Raw genomic sequence first — 19,888 nt, forward strand, 5'->3', positions numbered from 1 at the left:
ATGAATTTCCCCAAGATTCTATCTTAGGTCCTCTTTTCTTCTCACTCTCTATTAGCTGGCTAGATGATCTCATCAACTCCAGTGGTTTCAGTCTCTGCTGATGATTAATTCATTCATCCATCCTCCCTCCTGACCTCTAGTCTCAACACCACCAATTGCTTTAGGCATCTGAACTTCGACATTCCATAGCCGTCTCATACTTAACATGTCAAAACTATACTTATCTTTTTTCCTCAATCCTCCTCTCTTCCAAAATTCTCTATTTCTGTCATCCTCCTAGGCTCACAATCTTGATGCGACAATACCAATTTCTCATTTGCATTCATCCACATAGATAATCTGTGTTCCTACTTTAACAGCATCTCTCCTATATGCTTCCCCTCTCTCTGTTCCCATGGCTACTATCCTGGTGCAAACCCACATACCACACACCTGGACTATAACCATAGTCTTCTGTTTGGTCTTTCTATCTTAAGTCTTTCTGACTCTATCTATCCTCCACTAAGAAGCTAAAGTAATCTTACCAAAACTGAGATCTGAACAGATCACTGTCCATTCACCAAACTCCACTGGCTCTCTCTGACCTCCAGGATCAAATATATAAAATTCTTTGACTTTTCTAGCTTTGTGCCACCAACTTGACTCCTGTTTGACTTTTAATATCCTTTGTACCCTGATCCTATCTGACTTTTTCAGATTTCTTATACTTTTGTCTTCTACACACTTCATTTTATTGACATCAACCCTTTTGCTATTTCTAGAACACAACACTCCAGCGCCTGACTCCATTCCTTTCTATTGACTGCCTGGAATTCCCTAGCTCCTTCTCATTACACTTCTGTCTTCTCTGGCTTCACAATTTAGCTCAAATCCCACCTCTGCAGCCAGCCTTTCCCAAACCTACCAGTTCATGCTTTCCCTTCTGAGATCACCTTCCATCTACACAGCATATACCTTGTATTGCCTAGTCATTGCCATGCTCCTCCATTCAAATGTAAGCTCATTGAGGACAGGGACTCATTTTGCTTTTTTTTGTACACTCAGGGATGGCACATAGTAAGGTCTCAATAAATACTTTCTGACTAATAAAATGACTAAAGTAACTTGTCCATTGGTCATTAATTTTAAAAAATACCTTGATTTATGCAAAAGGACTAAATTTGCTTTAAAACTAGAGTGAATAATGGGGCAGCTAATTGGCACAGTGGATAGAGAACTGGCCTTGGAGTCAGGAGGACCTGAGTTCAAATCCTGCCTCAGACACTTAATAATTACCTAGCTGTGTGACCTTGGGTAAGTCACTTAACTTGGGGGAAAAAAACAAAAACAAAAAAATAGAATGAATAAGTGAAAAGGGAGGGGAGGGGAGGGAAGAAACTATAATTCTGAAAGCATTGAGATAAAATTCAAGTTAAGAATTACCTTAGAGATGCAATGCCATTTCTTTCAGATCTCACAAAAAAGGGCACCCTTCCATTCCTGGTGATGTCTACCAGACCTCCTTTATCATCTATGACTCCAAAATGGATGGCAGCCCGGCATATGCTTGATGACTAGGGGGGAAAATGTCAACTCAGAGAGCTAGAATAACAAGATCAAATACTGTTTTATACAAGAAGTTTTAAAAGATGGTATTAGGTTAACATATCCAACTAAGCTGCAACAATAGATATTATACATTGACCTGATGCAAAGATACTTTATTCTACAATACTAATACAATTTTGTTATTCTCTGGGCATCTTATTCCTTGAAAATTCCAATATCAGAAAAACTTCAAAGTAAAAAGGATCAAGGGCAGAGTTTCTACCTCCCAACTTAGGAGGAATGGAAACCAAACCTATCACTTTATCTGTACAGGGAACTTCCAACTGAGAAAACTTCCTCTGCCAATGATAGTTTGTGTCTTTTCAGCAATTCTTATGGTTAAAAAAAATTAGCTAAAGCAGTGAGAAGGAGGTCAAGTGACTTGCCCAGGAACCTACAGCCAGCACATGTCAGAGACGGACCCGGAGCTGACATCTTCCTGACTTTTCAGACAGTTTTCTATTGACTACAGCCCATGTACATAAATATGGTTTTGCTTGCCTACTTGTTAGTTTGTTCATTTGTTTGTTTGTTTTAAAAATGGTCAATTTGCTGATCATTTCCAGTTTTTCAAAACCAGTTCCCTAATCTTGTGAGACTGGTAGGGAGTTATAGCAAGTCAACTCTAAACCCTAGGTTCACCTTTCTATGAATAGATAAGAAAACTATCCACATTCAAATAGCTGTGTTTTCTGTTTCTATAAAATTTGACCCAAGCAAGTGAATAATACTTACACTTTCATAAAAAAGAGTTCCAAAAATCTTTGCCTTGTTATTGAAACAGCCTGCCGGGCACTGATACCTATTTTAGAAGGGGGAGAAAAGCAACACATCATTTCTCAGGAGCAAATAAATTATAGCAACATCTTAGTCCTTTTCATGTTCATTTTCTACAAGTTCCTTTTCCAAAAACAGGAGAATCATACTCATTTGGACCCTGGTTAACTTTGTGATAGATCTGATGGGGCCTGGGTTGAAATTTAATTACCGTGCCCTTCAATTTTACCTATAAAGTTGAAGTAAATGAATTATGGACTCAATATTGAGTTAAACACACTTAAAAATCAGTTTTATGTCCTTTAAATATATCATTTGTAGCAGGTAGGGCCTAGAGTCAGGAAGACTCATCTTCCTAAGTTTAAATCTTACTAATTGTGTGATCCCGGACAAGTCACTGCACCATGTTTGCCTCATTTTTTTCATCTGTCAAATGAGTTGGAGAAGGAAATGGTAAATCATCCCAATATCTTTGCAAAGAAAAACCTAAATGGGGTCATGAAGAAGTTATACATGACTGAAACAACTGAATGACAATAGATATCATTTACAAACAAATGAAAAGGAACCAGATAACTTCTAAAGTATCTTATGGGTCTGATATGACAATTCAATAAAGCTAGAAATTAGAGACCCCTTTAGGTCTCTTTGAGTATGACCCCATCCCTCATTTTTCAAAGGAGGAAACTGAGATATTATGTCTTGCCTGGGGTCATACAAGTTGTAAGTGACAGATCTAGGATTTGAACCCAGGTTTTCTGACTGTAGTGTTGAGTGTTCCAAGGTCCTTCCAACTTTCATGTTCTAGGTTCTAGATTCCACTGAACTTAGGTTCAGTTCTAAGGTCCTTTCAGCTTTGATGTTCTTTATGTGAATTGAAATGTCAATTATATATCATCCTTACCTTTGTTGTATTTAAAAATCATAAACTGTTATTTCTTTTAAGATATTCTACAATTTGAACTTTTTCTCTAGTGCAAAGAACTTTCCTCCATTTAATTCAAACTAGTGATAAGTTACCATAATTGTCTCTTCTTCAGAATGAATTCAGCAGGATCTGGAGGGACCATATTTTGTTTTCCAAAAAATAATGACATTTGTATAGCACTTACTATGCTAGGCACTATACTAAGCATTTAATATGAAGCAATTAATAGCATTTTACTAAACTCTTAAACGAAGTTTGGGTTAAAACCTAAATGATGGCAATCTTGGGACCCATGAGTTATTGTTGTTAAAAATCATATTTGATATGAAATAATATGGAGATTTGCTCTTGCTAAACTTGTCACTTAAGTTATATTAAAATATCACAAAAGTCATTTTCACAAAGACTATACTACATCAAATTGCTCTCTGGATGAACTTAAAGACCTTTAATAAAGGCCCTGGCTAAAGGAGAGTCAAAACAAAAGCTTACCTGTTGCATGTGGACCCTTTGCACTTGTCCCTCATTTTGGTCTCACATTTGATGATTTGTGCTAGAAGATTAAAAAAATAAAAAATAAATTTGAGAATAAGAGTAAAGGAGAAAAACCAGGAAAATAAACAAATCTAAACCTCTCCCCAAAAATGCAAAATAGAAATTTTGAAAATAAAAAAAGATAAACAAAATTGAAAGGAAAAAAACCTTGATTGAAACTTTAATCTAACAAAATAGACAAGGAAATTGATCACAGGGCTAGAGGAGGGGTAGAAGAAAAGACCAGATTATTAAATTATTTTCAAAATAAAAAATGAAGAGAGAAATTTGAAACACTTTAAGATGTTAAGAAAATAAAAAAATAAGCAAGAGAAAATCTTTCCAAAAGACACATTCTGCAACCTACCCGCTGACTGTTAAGTTTGTGAAAGGCTGCCCTTAGCAAAGAGGGGTACCTCAGACTCTCTTTTAGAGAGCACTGAATTGCATTCTTAATGCAAGCCATAGGGCAAAGGTATTTTCATAGGAAAAACTTCTCTCATGAAACACATGGATTGAAACAATGCTGGAAAATGAGATGGAAAAAAAACAAATGCATCACAACTGAAGTTAAATTCAAATTCAGATCCCCTGGCTTTTAATCCATTGCTTTTCTTGCCACCATCTCCTCACTAAAGTTTTCCCTAGAAGTCATTTCTTTCTCTTCCAAATTCCCAAAGCTATGGGTCCATAGGGCTTTTGTGACCTATCTTTTATAGGAAGCCTTTCCCAATGCCTTGTAATTCTTGTCCTTCCCTTTGTTAGTTATTTCGTAGGTAGGCTAAATATATAGCTTGTTGGTACATATGTTTGCATGATGTTTCCCCATATTAGATCTTTGAAAGCAGGGATTGTCCTGTTTCTTTTTGAAGCCCAAGCACGGTAGGCACCTAACAAATGTTTATTGATTAACTGACCCTTTTCCTCTGTAGATGTGGCCCTATCTAGACCCCAAGCTTTCATCAGATTTCGCTGATCATTGGAGTGACTAATTGTGACTACAGTGAACTAAGAGGTGGTAGACTAGAGGTAAGAATTGAGTCATACGTTGTCATACAGACAAAATACTCAGAATTTTTCTGTTGAAGTATCATTTGGGAAGTCAGGGATTCAAAAAAATAAGAAAGAAACATCAGTAAAAGACTATCTAATTTTTTTTAAATGACTGTCTTTCTTGTTCATCTTTATATTCTTTATAGCACCTAGCATAGTTCTTAGGAATATATCTTCAATTATATTTTAAAATTTCTGAGTTAAAAGTGTACCCCAGGTCCAGAATTCTTTCAGTGCTTAACAAAAATAAATTTAAAAGAGAAAGGTCTAGGGTTTTACTTTGATGCTCCACCCTACTACCCAGTATTTGCCTATTGGAGACCTCTCAATACCCTCATGCCACTCGACCAACCCAAGAGTTGGTTTCAATTGGAATAGGGGTGGAAGGAGCCATGGAACAAGGGTGTCTCTTACTCATATAATTGTCTGCGGTGGTTTTCTTGGGCTTGGTGGGTTTGGTTACTCTTGGTTGGACCCATACGTGTTTCTCCTCAGGAATCTGAGACATTTCCACCTCATTCGTCTCATCGGTCTCAGGCTTCTGAACATAAGTTTCATCTTATTAGTGGAGGGAAAAGAACATAACATATTAGTGTTAAAATCAAATGCATTTTAGAGAAAGATATATGTATGTATGTGTGTCTTCCAAAAGTTCCCCCAAAGAACATGACATATTAGTGTTAAAGTAATATGCATTTTGGAAAGAACTACACATACACAAGTCCCAAAAATCTACTGAAAGCTTCTAACTGCATTTAAGATTTTTGAGACACCCTGTGTGTCTTATTTATAAGAGGTTTTATTTCACCAAAAACAAAATTCATTTCTAAACAGCTTGGAAACCTTTCATGGTCATGAGAAGGGACAATGCCAGGTGGAATTCTACTAGGAACCGGAAAGTGGTCTGGTAATATTCATAGTAAACTTCCCAGGATGTTAGATTTGGAACTAGAAGGCAATTTGGAGGTCATTTAATTTTTATATAGGAGGAAATAATTTGAGGGACTTGCCAAGGTCATCAAAGTAAGAAAGAACAGAGTTAGGATTTTAACCCAGAACCTCTGACTCAGTCCATCAGTAAGGTCATTAAATTCCTGAATCATTGTGCCATTGAAATAAGGTCATTGAATCATTATATAATTGTGATTTTCTTTCATTATCCTTGACTCCAGAATTTCCATTCTGGTATAACAGGAGATGAAGAACCAATTTGCCTACTGAATTTATCATTCAGAGAAACGTGCTTTCCCTCTTCACCCTGAGAACAGTTTGAGACCATCACATCTGAGTCAGAAGTCTGCTTTGAATCACATCCAGAATTTCTCAAATGAACACTCACAAAATGAAAGAAACAGACTGAGAGGAAGGAATGAGAATTGAAAGAACTGAGCAGAAGAGAATAGAGAGCACACTGGTCACACCTGGGACATAATGAACTAATTCAGAAATGATCATTGGCTAGACACAACAAGTAAAAGGAGAAAGTGAAACGAGACCTGGGCTATAACTGAGAAGGGAGGGATCCAAAGGAACCATGGGAACCTTTTAGAAGCAGAGGAATTCTATGAGAACTAAGCCATTTCTACCTGAACTGAGGAAAATCCCCCCCCCCCATCCTGCCAAAGATCTGGTTTTTTCCCTGAATTACCCTCCTTGGGCCTGTCTAATAACAGGCATTGCCATATATTCTCCTTTTGTCTTCTAATTAAATATTTCCTGAGTCTTGATTTTTTTTTTTTGCCTCAAACATAAAGAGGCCAGGGGTTAGATAGAGATAAAATAATCCAAAATACCACCTATCAACTCCTCTCTCTCTCTCTCTCTCTCTCTCTCTCTCTCTCTCTCTCTCTCTCTCTCTCTCTCTCCCCCTCCCTCCCTCCCTCCCTCCCTCCCTAAATTTGAGGAGTCAGAAAAGAATATTTTAAAATTAAGGGAAAAATCAACAATAAAAATAGATACCCCAAAGACAAAAAAAGATAACTGTGTTCATGTCTACATTCAATGCTCTGAAGAGATGTTCTATTTGCAAACACTGCTAGGGTCAGTGCATGCTAGTTTGCTGGTTTCCTTCATTCCCTTGAATGCAGCTAATAAAAAGTTTGTTTTCCATTGAAAAACAAAAAAAAAAGGTGTAATGAGAATAAACTGGGCTTTCTTTTCTTGAGCCTTCCAGATTTTTATACCTCATAATCCCAACTTTATTGAGTCTAATGTAGGTCAGTGAATCAGTCAGAAACCTTTGAATATGTACTGTGTGGAGAGAACCACACAACTAAGAAATTGAAGACAATCCTTGCCCTTGAAGGACTTAAAACCCAGTTGGTGGATGGAAAATTCACATGTAAGAAAGTGGTAAGGACACTTGACTGAATAACATGCTTTCTATTTTAATAGAGTAGAACCAAGGATCCTTACAGTTAGCCACGGTAGCTCTGGGGAAATTTCCATCCCCAAGTTCATTACAGGGTTTTTTCTTGCCTCTACCTCTGGGCAGGTCTGGTTAAAGGGGAGATGAAGAGCTAAGAAGAATGTGGGAAGGGCACCTTCTCATCAAATTAGTATTAGCTTCTTGTTTTATTTTCCAGTCCTAACCTGCATTTTCATCTGGGGGAGGACTGCCACTAATGTAAAAGCAGATCATCTAGAACTTATAATATTTAAGAATGTGAGAAGTTAAGTGATTTGCCTGTTGTCAGAACTCAGACTCAGATTTCAGGATTCTAACACTATTATATTTCACTGCCTCTTAGAAGGAACACAACATGAAAGTTGTACAGGGTTTTAGAGTTTTCAAAAGATCATCATGTGATACCATTTCACTTGAGCCTCCCAACTGCCCCTGAAAAATAAGTACAACAACATTCAGTTTAAGAAATGGTAGAAAGGGAGCATGGTAAAAAAGAATTAGATGATCCAGATTCCAGTTCTCACAATGTCATTTATTATCTGCATAAACTGGGGCAAATTACAACCTCTCTGGAACTGAGATTTTTCATCAGTGAAATGAAAGGATTGGACCTTTCATCTGTATTTTATGAAGTTTTATAGGACAGTCTTGAAACCTAGAAATGGTCACTGCTTCAATCAGTCATTTTTCAATCATGTCCAACTCTTCTTGACCCCATTTGGGATATAGTTTGATAATGATACTGGAGTGGTTTGGTTTGTTATTTCCTTCTCCAACTCATTTTACAGATGAGGGAATTGAAATAAACAGGGTTAAGTGACTTGTCTGTCCAGAGTCTTACAACAAATAAGTGTCTGGACCTGAATTTGAATTCACAAAGGTGAATCTTTCTCAGTCTAGGCCAGGAACTCTATCTACTGGCCTCCTAGCTGTCTTAGGGAGTATACTGACTATATGCATACATACATACATACATACATACAGGCATCTTAAGCAAAGATCTGAAGTTGATGTTTTACCTAAGGGCTTATGTTTCTGTATCCTCCCTTTCTCATGCATTTGAATGAGACTACCAGGATTGAAAAACCTGGAGGGTCTCAGACCCAGACAGACATTGACGGTTAACTAGAAGGACAATATCTGAAATAATGCTAAATAAGTACAATTTGACAATTAGACATTAAGCAGGGTATCATAGAACACTCTTTTCTTTTCAGAAGTATGCTCAAGGTTATGAAAGAAATAGTCTGTTATGACTTTTCTTACCATATTATTTCATCAAATGCCTTTTTAAAAAAATTGTGTCTTCTGGCTGATAAGTAAATACAAGCACATTGGTGGGGGCTCATGGTTTATGGTTTAAAGTTGATTTGAACAGAGTTCCTTGACCCTGGCTTGGTTTACCTTGAGGAACTCATATTCAAGTTGAGTTGTAGGTACCACAGTATTACTATTTCCATCTTATGGTCAAGAAGAGACACAGCAAAGGTGAGCTAATTGTCCATAGTCATTGAATATTTAATAGCTGAGCTAATTGTCCATAGTCATTGAATATTTAATAGCATTCTAGTAGAATAAAACTATCTTGAGGACAGGAATTCTTTTTGTATTGTATCTCTAGAACATAGTGTGATTTCTTACAAATAATATACATTTAATAGATGTTTAATGGTTTGGATTAGAGCCAGGACTAGACCCTGATGCTCTAGACTTTCTAGGCTCTTTATGTGATTTTTTCCCATGATGTTATATCACTTCAATTCAATCAAATCAATATTTATTGAGCATCTACCATGTATAGGACTAAGGAGACAGTGACATAGTCTCTGTCATCCCCTCTGTTCTGAGGTGAGGTCTGACAGTCCTTAGATAAGTACAATAAAAATTAAAGCATTAGGAGGGCAAAGAAGAAATCCATGAACAATTTGAGGAGGGAGAAGATTTTTTTTTTGACTTCCCAATATATTACAGAGTCGGGGCTGCTCGATGATGCAGTGAATAGGGCCCCAGCCCTGGAGATAGGAAGATCGAAGTTCAAATTTGGTCTCAAACACTTACTAGTTGTGTGATAGGGGGCAAGTCACTTTACCCTGTTTGCCCCAGATTCCTCATCTGTCAAATGGCAAACCATTCCACTATCCAAAAAAACCCCCAACAAATTAAAAAAAATCCAAATGAAGTCATATAGAGTTGGACAAGACTGAAACAACTTAACAACAACAAAAATATTATAGAGTTAACAGATTCTGTTAAGAAGTATGAACCTTTCTATGAAAACATACTTTAAAAGACAAAGGAATTACCCTACTTTGAAGTCAAAGCCTACAGTCATGTAAGAGCATGGATTTGAAACCAAAAGGAATGATAAAAGAGAGGCTAAGTCAATTATTACACAAATTGTAAATAACAGAGCCAAGATTTTAATCCAGATCTTCTGATTCTAAACATAGACCTCTTTCCCCTGACTGGTCCCTTTTGTGTGCTATTGAACCCAAAATCCTATGGATCCATGGATCTCCAAGGATTCTGTGGATGGATTTTTTCACTAGACTGAACTCCATACCCCAAGGCCTGTGTAATCCAAGATTTAAGAGAAACATTAATAAGTGTGTTTGTTAACCTAATTCTGTTTTGCTTCTTCTTAAGGTGAAAATTCTGATTTGCTTTTGTCCCTGATTAGAACAAATTCTGGAAAAGTTGATACATATTTATTTCTAAAAGGCCAAAACTCAATGAGGACCCCTCCTCATTTCTGAAGAAACTTATAAAAAAGAAATGATAAACATGAGGAATGCCAGGAAACATGGAAAGATTTCCAAGACCTGAGGCAGAGTGAAATAAGGAGAATCAAAAGGACAATATTGACAATGATGATGACAAATTGAAAAGGTCACTAACAGGAAGTGAAAAACCAATGTTGAATGCAGGCAATCTGAAGGGACTATCTGTAGGCTCCCACTCACCCCAGAGTGGCTAAGTTTCCCCGTTGCTGTACCTGGAGCTGCTTGCCCCAGAAGTCACTACTCTGCCCCACCCCCCATCCTCCCATCCCCCTCACTCAGCCTCCTCTAGTCTTCTTTAAGTATTTTCAGTTGTTATGCAAAACAACTATCTCTTAGTTGAAAAGTATTTAACTCTGCCCTGCTTCTCTTGGGCCACCAGTACTTTGGTGCTAAGTGATACTTCAAATCCCACAGTTTTTACTAGTCTGGCAGCCTCTTCTTTTTAGGTCTAATGGTTCCAGATAATAAACAGTGAACTGTTCCTACCTACTTTAACAGAGAGGTGGGATACTATGGGAACAGAACATCATATACGTTGTCCAAAGCATTGTATTTTGGGGGGGTTACGGGGGAGGCCTAAATGTTTCTCTGATTCAAGGAAATTCCTTGAAGCAGAAAAGGGGTCCAGTAATTGCCAGAAATAACAGTATCAAATCAAAAGGCACCCCTAAAACATTTTTCATTTAAAGGCTCATACCTCGATAGCAGAGATTATTCCTGCAGCCTCCACCATAACTGGGCGGACATTCAGAACAGGGCCGGCCATTTCTATATGGAGCTTCTCCAATCCAATTTCCCCTGAAGAGAAGCAGAAAATAACTGTCAAACATACCTCCAAGATCATTGTGAGTAGCTTTGCCATGAACGGGCCAGGTGACTTCTAGCCTGGACTGAGATCTCCAAACTACAACCCTAAAGGCAGTAGGAATTAGGGGGAAATGAATGTTTCTACTGTTTGTAAGATGGCAGACAGCATTCAAAACGGAAGACAAAAAAAAAGGGGCTACTGGCCTCAGCTCTTTCCATGAACTTATAGTCTGAAACTTTCGAGCTTAGACGGTGGCTGAGTAAACGCACCAATGGAGATACAGTGGGGCCCCTTTTCATCCCACAACTGTGTAGACACAGTTTGTGTTTGCCCTGGAATACCAACCCAGCCACAAATCCACCAATGTTTCTTTAGTCCCAAGACTGAAACAGCACCCAACACATGCTGGGTTCAAACATCAAGTCTTTCCATTTTAGAGTGAAGAATTTTCCCCTTTTAAAGCATTTCAGAAATGAAAAGCACGGTTCTCAGCCTTAAATTTCAAAAAGCTGAGATTCACAAGAGAGCAGCTCATACTACAAAAATAACTCTGTAAACACTTTGAAGGGCTTAGAAGAGTGGCTGGCACATAGTAGGCACTTAATAAATGCTTAGGGTAGCTAGTGGATTGAGTCTCAGATACTAACATCTGTCAAATAACTTGGAGAAGGAAATGGCGAACCACTTCCATATGTCTACTAATCCCAAATGGGGTCATGTAGAGTTAAGACATAATTGAAATGACTGAATGACACAACAACAACAACAATTAATGCTTATTGACTGACAATTCTGACCATTCCCACAGCCCATCATGGTTCAAAGACCTGAGATGAAGCAGTCTACCCACCTCCTCATAGAGAGGGGATGAACACAAGACATAGAATGGGATGGACAAGGCCAGCACCTCTCTCAGGGAGTGGGTAAACTGCTTCATCTCAGGTCCTTTGGAATCATGGAGGGTTGTGGGAATGGTCAGAATTGGAGGTCAATAAGCAATGACTGTGGTTGTCATTCAGTCATTTCAGTGATGAATTGTTTTTCTTTGTGCATTTCTTAAAAGTGTTTTTAATGAGTTGATAAGAGAAAATAAATATTTGTTAACTGAGGACATTTGGATATAAATATATAGTAAATAGTTAATATTAAATTTACAAATATTTAAATTTATATATTAAAATTTAATTTTTCAAATTTTGTAGGAACATTGATTTAGAGCTGGAAAGGAGCATTAAGGCCATTTAGCTCAAGATCATTACTTTGCAACCAAGGAAGCAATCCAAAAAGATTCAGGAACTTGTACAATATTCCACAAGTAGTAAATAGTGGGAAGATTTGACTTTAGATCTTCTGACTCCAATTCCAGCACCCTTTTCATGAAAGTCAGACTATGTAATCTAAAGGTTATCATTTAAAGAATTCTAGCTAGCTAGCTAGAAAAGTATTTGGATCAAAGAATTTATCTCCCTAAGGGATGCTGGATATCATCTAGTCTGGTCCAATCCTTTCATTTTACCAAAAAGGTGATCAAGGGATTTGTTCTAAGTCACGGGTGTTTAAAAAAAAGAATCAGTGCTTAAATTTCTGTGTTTTTTTAAAGGGGGAAAAAAAACCATGAATTCCTGACTGCTAAGTAGAAGTATGAAATTCCTGTGATATAGACAGACAGACAGATTGATTGATTGACTGATGATGGATGAATGGACAGATGAATAGATGAATGGATGGATGGAGGAAAAAATAAATGAATAGCTATATAGATGAATACACATATTATACATAATTTGGTATTATATATGTGTGTATGTATTATATGTGCTTATGTATGCAGGCAGAGAGTATATAGTAAATATAGATGTCCCCCAATTATATATGGTACCTAAAATTCTACCTGAGACAAGTGCTGGTACCTTTACTACACATTCTACATAAGAATTACTCTTGAAGTTACCATTTAATAATGAAAATAGCTTTCTTTCCTACTTTCATCACAGAAGGGTGAGAACCCTGAGCAATGCAAGAATATATCCTTGAAATTTTACTGGAAGTTAGTAGATATCTGTGATTCATTTTAGAAATGCGAGCAATAGCCAACTTTCTAGAAAGTAGGCCTCTTCTTAAAAGTGAAAGCCATTTATTGGCTTCTAACATGTTTTGAAATACTGTATAAAATACTGCCTGAATATAATACTCACAGCTTTTTTCAAAATATATCACACAGAATGAAAACAAAATGAGTGCCCATAAACTTGGGAATGGCTGAAAAATTGTGGTATATGAGTGACAAAGAATCTTATTGTGCCTTAAGAAAGGATGACTATGGGGATTTTAGAGGACTTTGGGAAGACTTGGATGAGTTGAGACAGAAAGAAGCAATTACAACCACAAGAACAATATTAAAATGACCATGATCATTTAAAAGGAAATAGCATTAAGATACATCAGAACTCTGATCATTCTAATATTCCAGAGGACTAAGAACAGAACATACTTCTCTTGGTAGAAAAAAGGAGAGCAACAGGTATAGAATTAAATACAAACTGTGTATATGATCAGTGTGCTTTCTTTGACTTTTCCTTTTTTTTGAGGGATGGATTATTGTTTTTAAAATGTGGATAAATATAAGCACATATAATTATATATATATATATATATATATATATACATAAATATTTATTTAAAGCATCAAAAAATCTTAAGAATGATCCAACTTTCTGTCTTATCTCTAAGTCAAGGGTTCTAACACAGTCTAGGTCAGAGGTCCCCATTTTCTTCTTGGCTTGCCCAATGGCCATAGGCTCCATCCTAATGTCTATCTGTAAGATATTAGTATGTCAGTATAAGCATATCAGGCAAACAGAAGGGGTTGGATACTCCTACCATTGTCATCAATCACAATTTCTTAATGACTTTGGTTATGTTCAGATATTCAGTCAAACCTGATTCTTGATGGCCCCCATTTGGGGTTTTCTTGGCAAAGATACTGAAGTAGATTGCCATATCATCTCTAGGTCATCTGACAGATGAGGAAACTGAGGCAAGCAAGGTTAAGTGACTTGCCCAGGGTCACTGAGAAGTATCTGAAGCCAGATTTGAACTCATCAAGATGAGTCTGTCTGACTCTAGGCTAGATGCTCCATGCACTATGGTGCCACAGTTGCACCTCTTAATGACCTAGGGATGGAGAACCTTTTTTCTGCCAAGGATCATTTGGATATTTATAACATCATTCACAGGCCATACAAAATAATCAACTTAAAACTTAGCCTGCTATATACATGTATATCTATCTATTCACCCCTAAAAAAGCTTGCCATTACAGTGATAGCACTAGACCATATATGGGGCCATATATGGCCCTTGGGATGGACCTTCCCCATCCTTGACTCAATGGTAGAATTCAGTTGGTTCAAACCAGTTCAGCAGAACTGATACCTAATTTTACGTTGGGCCCAGCAAACCAGTTGCTAATTTATTTAAATCCTACCACTGCCTTGGCTTAGTAGAAGGTTTTAGAGATAACTGCCTACAGTGTGATAGTTTTTCAGCCACATCTGATCATGAATCTCTTTGAATTTAGGTGGGCTGGTCCTGGGATGCCAGGCAAATTTCTAGGACAGATTCAGGATTTCTAGTATCTCAAGAACCCAGGATCACTTCTCAGTTTGGAGGTGGGATACCCCAAATAGATAACATGGTATAAGTTGACTTTCAGTTTTCTTAACTGTTTCATTTTATTTTTGAATTTTTTTATTTTTATGTTGCTGTTTTTTAAAGACTAGTTCCCTCCATCTTGCCCCAGATGAGTGTCCTCACAAGTCTGGACCCATATTGATTGGTAGAGAAGTTTTGACCTATTGTATTTCCAGATAGGCTTAGTTCACTTCTCCTCAAATAGCCTGTTGGGCCCCTATTTCCAGGGACCCAAAATGAAAGATTTTATGTGGCCACCCAATCTGTTTTAGTCCACTGTAGCTAAGAACTCAGCATCTCCTGTAGTAGGGATGACAGACATTTGTCCCACACCTTGTCTGTTTTTCTTTTTTAATAGGGAGAATTAAAGGTAAAGGAAGGTATAATGAGAAATAACTATGGTATAAGAAACAAAAGCCATCATTTAAAAAATTTCTTGTTCAGAAAGTCATGATCACCACATCAAAATGAAATATTTTGGTAAAGAGTTTCAGGGGGTTATGATATACCCAATTTTTTAAAAGAAAGAAAACCATGCCAAAAAATAACTTTTAAAAATCCCTTTTAATCTGAGCAGCAGACTCTCTAGGGTTAAGTCTCAATGATAACGTCTATATGTTGTATGTACATGGTTATTTGCATATTTTTTCCTCATTGAACTGTGAACTCCTCAAGGGCAGGGACTGAATTTTTACTGTTCTTTGTATCCTGAGAACTTAGCAAAATGACTAGTATGCCTTAAGTTTTGAATGACTGCTTGGGAATGGATGAAGAGACAAATAGTGGTTGCTTTGAGGGTCTTCCCTGTTCTCTAAAAAAGTCACCAGTAAGGTTTATAATATCTTAAAGTAAAACCATCTGTCTCCTCTCACTGGGCTGACCTCATTGGGCAGCATTTACTGAGCTATTTTTATCAAGATTAGATAAGCTATCTTTTCTATTGGTTTCAGTAGGTTTCCATTGTCTCCAGGTCAGGGACTAGGTCTTCCAATTACCTTTTTATTTCCAACTGTACCCATGGTGTCTGGTAGAATGTCCTTCACACTATAAGGGTTCAAATACAAGTTAATTGATCACAGGAGGCTCTGAACAATTGAAGAGTGGAGTTGATTAAGGCAGGGCCAACCAGTATATATTGGAATATGTGTATTAAGAATAGCTGGGGGAAGGGAGAAAAAGGAAAGAAAAAAATAGAGCAAATTGTCTCCTATTATGGAATTTTCTGAACTCCATAGTCCCTGGATAGTGATGTAACCCATGCTGCTCTCCACTGAGCCTGCCACTGAAATGCTACCACAGAAATGCAAAGTATTCTCCCAGGACTTCATTTTTCTTCCAACCTCAGCTATGGCCCACCCTACTACAGCCAAGTCTGACGGAAAACCAAATGAGGATGTTTCCATGTCAGCCAATCCTTTAAAAACAGCAGGCTATAAACTGGGTTAGCTGTTCTCTAATCTATAGCTCAGACTTCCCTTGCATCTGCAACTACCATTCATTTTGAATGCAAGAACGAAGCAGCAAACTATCCCCCCACCGTCACCTCATGCAACATGCTGGTGTGTGTATGTATGGGTTTTTTTTGGGGGGGGGGGACACAAAGAAGGCTTGTGCTGCTCACTCCTAGAAGATGCATTAGAAGTCATTGGCAGGGGAGGCTAGGTGGTGCAGTGGATAAAGCACGCGCCCTGGTGTCAGGAGTACCTGGGTTCAAATCCGGTCTCAGACACTTATAATTACCTAGCTGTGTGGCCTTGGGCAAGCCACTTAACTCCATTTGCCTTGCAAAAAAAAACCTAAAAAAAAAAGTCATGGCAAACTGATGTTAGGTCCAGTAGAAGGAACTGGAATTCTGCTCATTTGAGGATCAGAGAAAGGAGATAAGGATATTCAGACTGAAGAAGAGAATATTCGGGTAGGACAGGATAGCTGCTTTGATAGGCCTATTTGAAGGGCTTCTGTGAAACCCTCCTCTGTCAAATTTTAAAAGAGGCAAGTCACCTCCTTTTTCTCCTTATCTGCAGACTGAGGAGGTTAGTCTGGATAATCTAAAGCATCCTATCATTCTATGTATACACCATGGTCTCTGCCCTTCAAGAGTTCATAGTCTGTCAAGCATAAGACAAACATAAAATCAAATCCAATATGGATATGATGGCTAAGTACAATGGAAAGAAAGGTAGGTAGCTTTGGAGCCAGAGGTCCTGTGTTTGACTCCCAGATTTTCTGTGTGACCTTGAGGAAGACAACCTCTCTGTGTTTCAGTTTCTCCCTCTGTAAAAGAGGAGTTGGGCTGGAAGGAATCTAAGATCACTTCCAACTCAAAATCGTGATCAATTATTGTCAAGTGCTACAAATCATGGTCTAGTGACAATAATACACAGTGATGTGTATTTTGAGGTAAAAAATCAAAATCCTTTCTTACTTTGGAGAGTAATTGCAGACGAGATAGACTGCATTCTCCCAGACGTCTCCCCACACATTTATCCTACTGCAGGTATGCACAGCACAGCCAACCTTGTTGGTAGTCGCCCAAACTATCTGGAAAACAAACAAACAAACAAACATGGCATGTTTGTTAGACTACCAAGGAGCAAGTCATCACTAATGATGAGTTGTCTTCTTTGGAGGGTCAGCCCCTGCAAGCAGATGGCCAATGAACATAATGTGACTGACAACACACAGAGCTGGGAGGTGAGGGAAATGGCGGGGGGCAGGGGAAGGAGACCCTCTCCAAGTAGTTTTGCATCCTCCCTTACCTTTCATAAGTATTTCAGATTCCACCATTAGAGACCTTCCTCTTAAGTTCTAAAAGTTGTTTGGTCTTCTTGAATCTCTTCTGGTAAAAGGCAAATACTGCTTGGGAAGGGCAGCGCCTTAAATCCTCATTGTGAACACCTGACCAGATCTAACTAAGGCAAAAGGTGGGGAGAAGGGGGAGGATGGGCCATAGGCTCAAGAAGGAAATTTAAATGTGGGAGGGCACCAGAATTCAAAATGACTGCCTTCATGCTTTACAATTTGACTGTAAGGTTGACCCTGAACTGGAGGTACAGGATAACAAAAGAAACTAATTATATTAGATCAATGTCAGCAAGTTTAGGAAGAAAGGAAAAATGCATTTAAGTTCCAGCTACAGGCCAGGCAAAATCTGGTCTTCCTGACTCCAGATCCAGTGCTCTGTCTCTTGAGTCACTCGGCTATCCTTGTGCCAAGGAGTCAGGTCTGATGCCAGGATACTTCAAATAGTCATCTGATCTTATTGTTCATTTTTCTGGGCAGTAAATAGTCCCTCAAGCCATTCTTTAACCCTTGGGATTAGAGAAAAGCAATAGTTTTCAAAATTTCTCCCAAAATCTCTGTTTCCATTTTTCCCTCAAATCAGTCAGATATATCATTTGTTGATCCATATCAACTAAGATTCCAGACCTTTTCTAGCTGCTTACCTGGGTGTAATGAGTGCACATAGCTCCGGAGCATCTCTCTGGACACCAAGGATTACACTCATGGGGGTAAGGATATGTGTAATCTTTTACTTCATCGTACCATGACTGGACATGGAATGCTGGAGAACGATACCTGTGGGATTAGAACCATATTGATGACAATGTAGAAAACCTAAGACATTAGTTACTTTGGGGTCATAGAATCACAGAATAAGAAGGGACTTCAAATCACTTAGCTGGATCCCTAGCCAAAGCCTGAATTCTGTTTTCAACATTCAAAATGAGAAGTCAGCTACCTTCAGCTTAAAGATCCCAAAGGATGGGAGGCTCATGACCATATAAGGAATCTTTGGTTTTGCTCTAATAATTAGGAAAGTTTTAGGTTGTCATTAAATATAATTTATAATAAAAAAAATTAATCATGACTTTCATATTAGATTGTTTTTTGGTTAGGTTAAACAGCAACTTGGCTCGATATATGATGCGACATGACATGATGTGATGTGATGTATGATGTGATGTGATGTATGATGTGATATGATATGATATAATATATGATACAATGATATAATCTAATACAGTATACTTTAACTTGGCACCCAGTGATCCTAGATCTGCCTTTGAGGGTCAGTTAGGACACATTCAATTCCTCTTGTACATACTAACCCTACAAAGATGTAAAGATAGATATCATATTCCCACTAAATCTTTTCTTCAGATTAAACATCTGGGCTTCCAGAAGGGGAAATTCTTTCAAACCCCAAACTAATCATATCTGAGTGATCACTGAGGGCAAAGTTTTCTTAAAAGCTCATAAAAGAAGATCACTTTGAATAAAATGAGGTAAAAATATTGCAACTCACTTTCTGCACTTTACCTTCTATTATCAGTCACAGCAAGCAAAGAGAAAGGGATTGGAGTGACTCCCATTTGTCCCCAAAACTCCCTCTTTTTATAATATACAATATAATATATATGCAATATATAGGAAAGAAATAATGAGAAATTATTTGCCCCTTAGAAAGTCCCTTTTTGGACACAGGAAAGAAATTTCCTTCCTTCCATTAAGAAAAAGAAGTGTGGGGGCAGCCAGTTGGTGTAGTGGATAGAGCACCAGCCCTGGAATCAAGAGTATCTGAGTTCAAATCCAGCCTCAGGAACTTCATAATTACCTAGCTGTGTGACCTTTGGCAAGTGACTTAACCCCAATGCCTTAATTTAAGAAATAAAAAAAAAGAAAAAGAAATATGAAACCAATTAGCTTCAGGTAAAGAAACATTAATTGGAAGGAAAAAAATTTTTGAGTAAAAAATAAAAGCCCTAGATTCTAGTTACAGTTCTGACATTCATCTGGGCCCTTTTTGTTCCTCAATTTTCTTATCTGTATAATAGAAAGATTGGATAAGACTATAGAATGAGACCTGGGGAGAGCTTTAGAGGCAATTTAGTCCAACCCCTTCATTTTTTTTGAGGCAATTAGGGTTAAGTGACTTGCCCAAAGTCACACAGCCAATACATGTCAAGTGTCTGAGGTCAAATTTGAACTTAGGTCCTCCTGAAGGCAGGGTGAGTGCACCACCTAGTTGCTCTCCAATCCCTTCATTTTGCAAAAGATGTAATTAAAGACCACAAGAGTTAAATGACTTACCCAAGGTAAAAGTGGTTGCCATAATTAGAAGATGATCTCTAAGACCCTGTCGATTCTAATGTTTTATAATTCTAATTCTAAAGGGACATAACACACATCATAGTTCTAAAAAAAAGTCATTGTCAAAAAGACAAAGAAATAAAAGAAGGTCATTGAAGTATCAATTTAAAAAAGCACAGAAAGTAAAAGAAGAAGATTTAGAGGGAAACACAGGAAAGTTTTGA

At 37.7% G+C, this 19,888-nt stretch overlaps 1 protein-coding gene across 1 annotated transcript in view; it reads right to left on the reverse strand.

The window, feature by feature from the left end:
* The window catches only part of CRISPLD2 (cysteine rich secretory protein LCCL domain containing 2), an 86,812-nt gene that overhangs the window by 32,280 nt on the left and 34,644 nt on the right, over positions 1 to 19,888 (reverse strand). The window contains exons 4-10 of the mRNA XM_074201905.1: positions 18,017 to 18,149; positions 16,996 to 17,111; positions 10,767 to 10,867; positions 5,294 to 5,437; positions 3,785 to 3,845; positions 2,323 to 2,389; positions 1,423 to 1,553 (exon numbers count right to left, since the gene is read on the reverse strand). Of these exons, the coding sequence (XP_074058006.1) occupies positions 1,423 to 1,553; positions 2,323 to 2,389; positions 3,785 to 3,845; positions 5,294 to 5,437; positions 10,767 to 10,867; positions 16,996 to 17,111; positions 18,017 to 18,149 (753 nt within the window). The remainder of the gene's footprint in view (positions 1 to 1,422; positions 1,554 to 2,322; positions 2,390 to 3,784; positions 3,846 to 5,293; positions 5,438 to 10,766; positions 10,868 to 16,995; positions 17,112 to 18,016; positions 18,150 to 19,888) is intronic.

The sequence above is a fragment of the Macrotis lagotis genome, chromosome 1, assembly GCF_037893015.1.
Source record: "Macrotis lagotis isolate mMagLag1 chromosome 1, bilby.v1.9.chrom.fasta, whole genome shotgun sequence".
In the NCBI taxonomy this organism is placed as follows: Eukaryota; Metazoa; Chordata; class Mammalia; order Peramelemorphia; family Peramelidae; genus Macrotis; species Macrotis lagotis.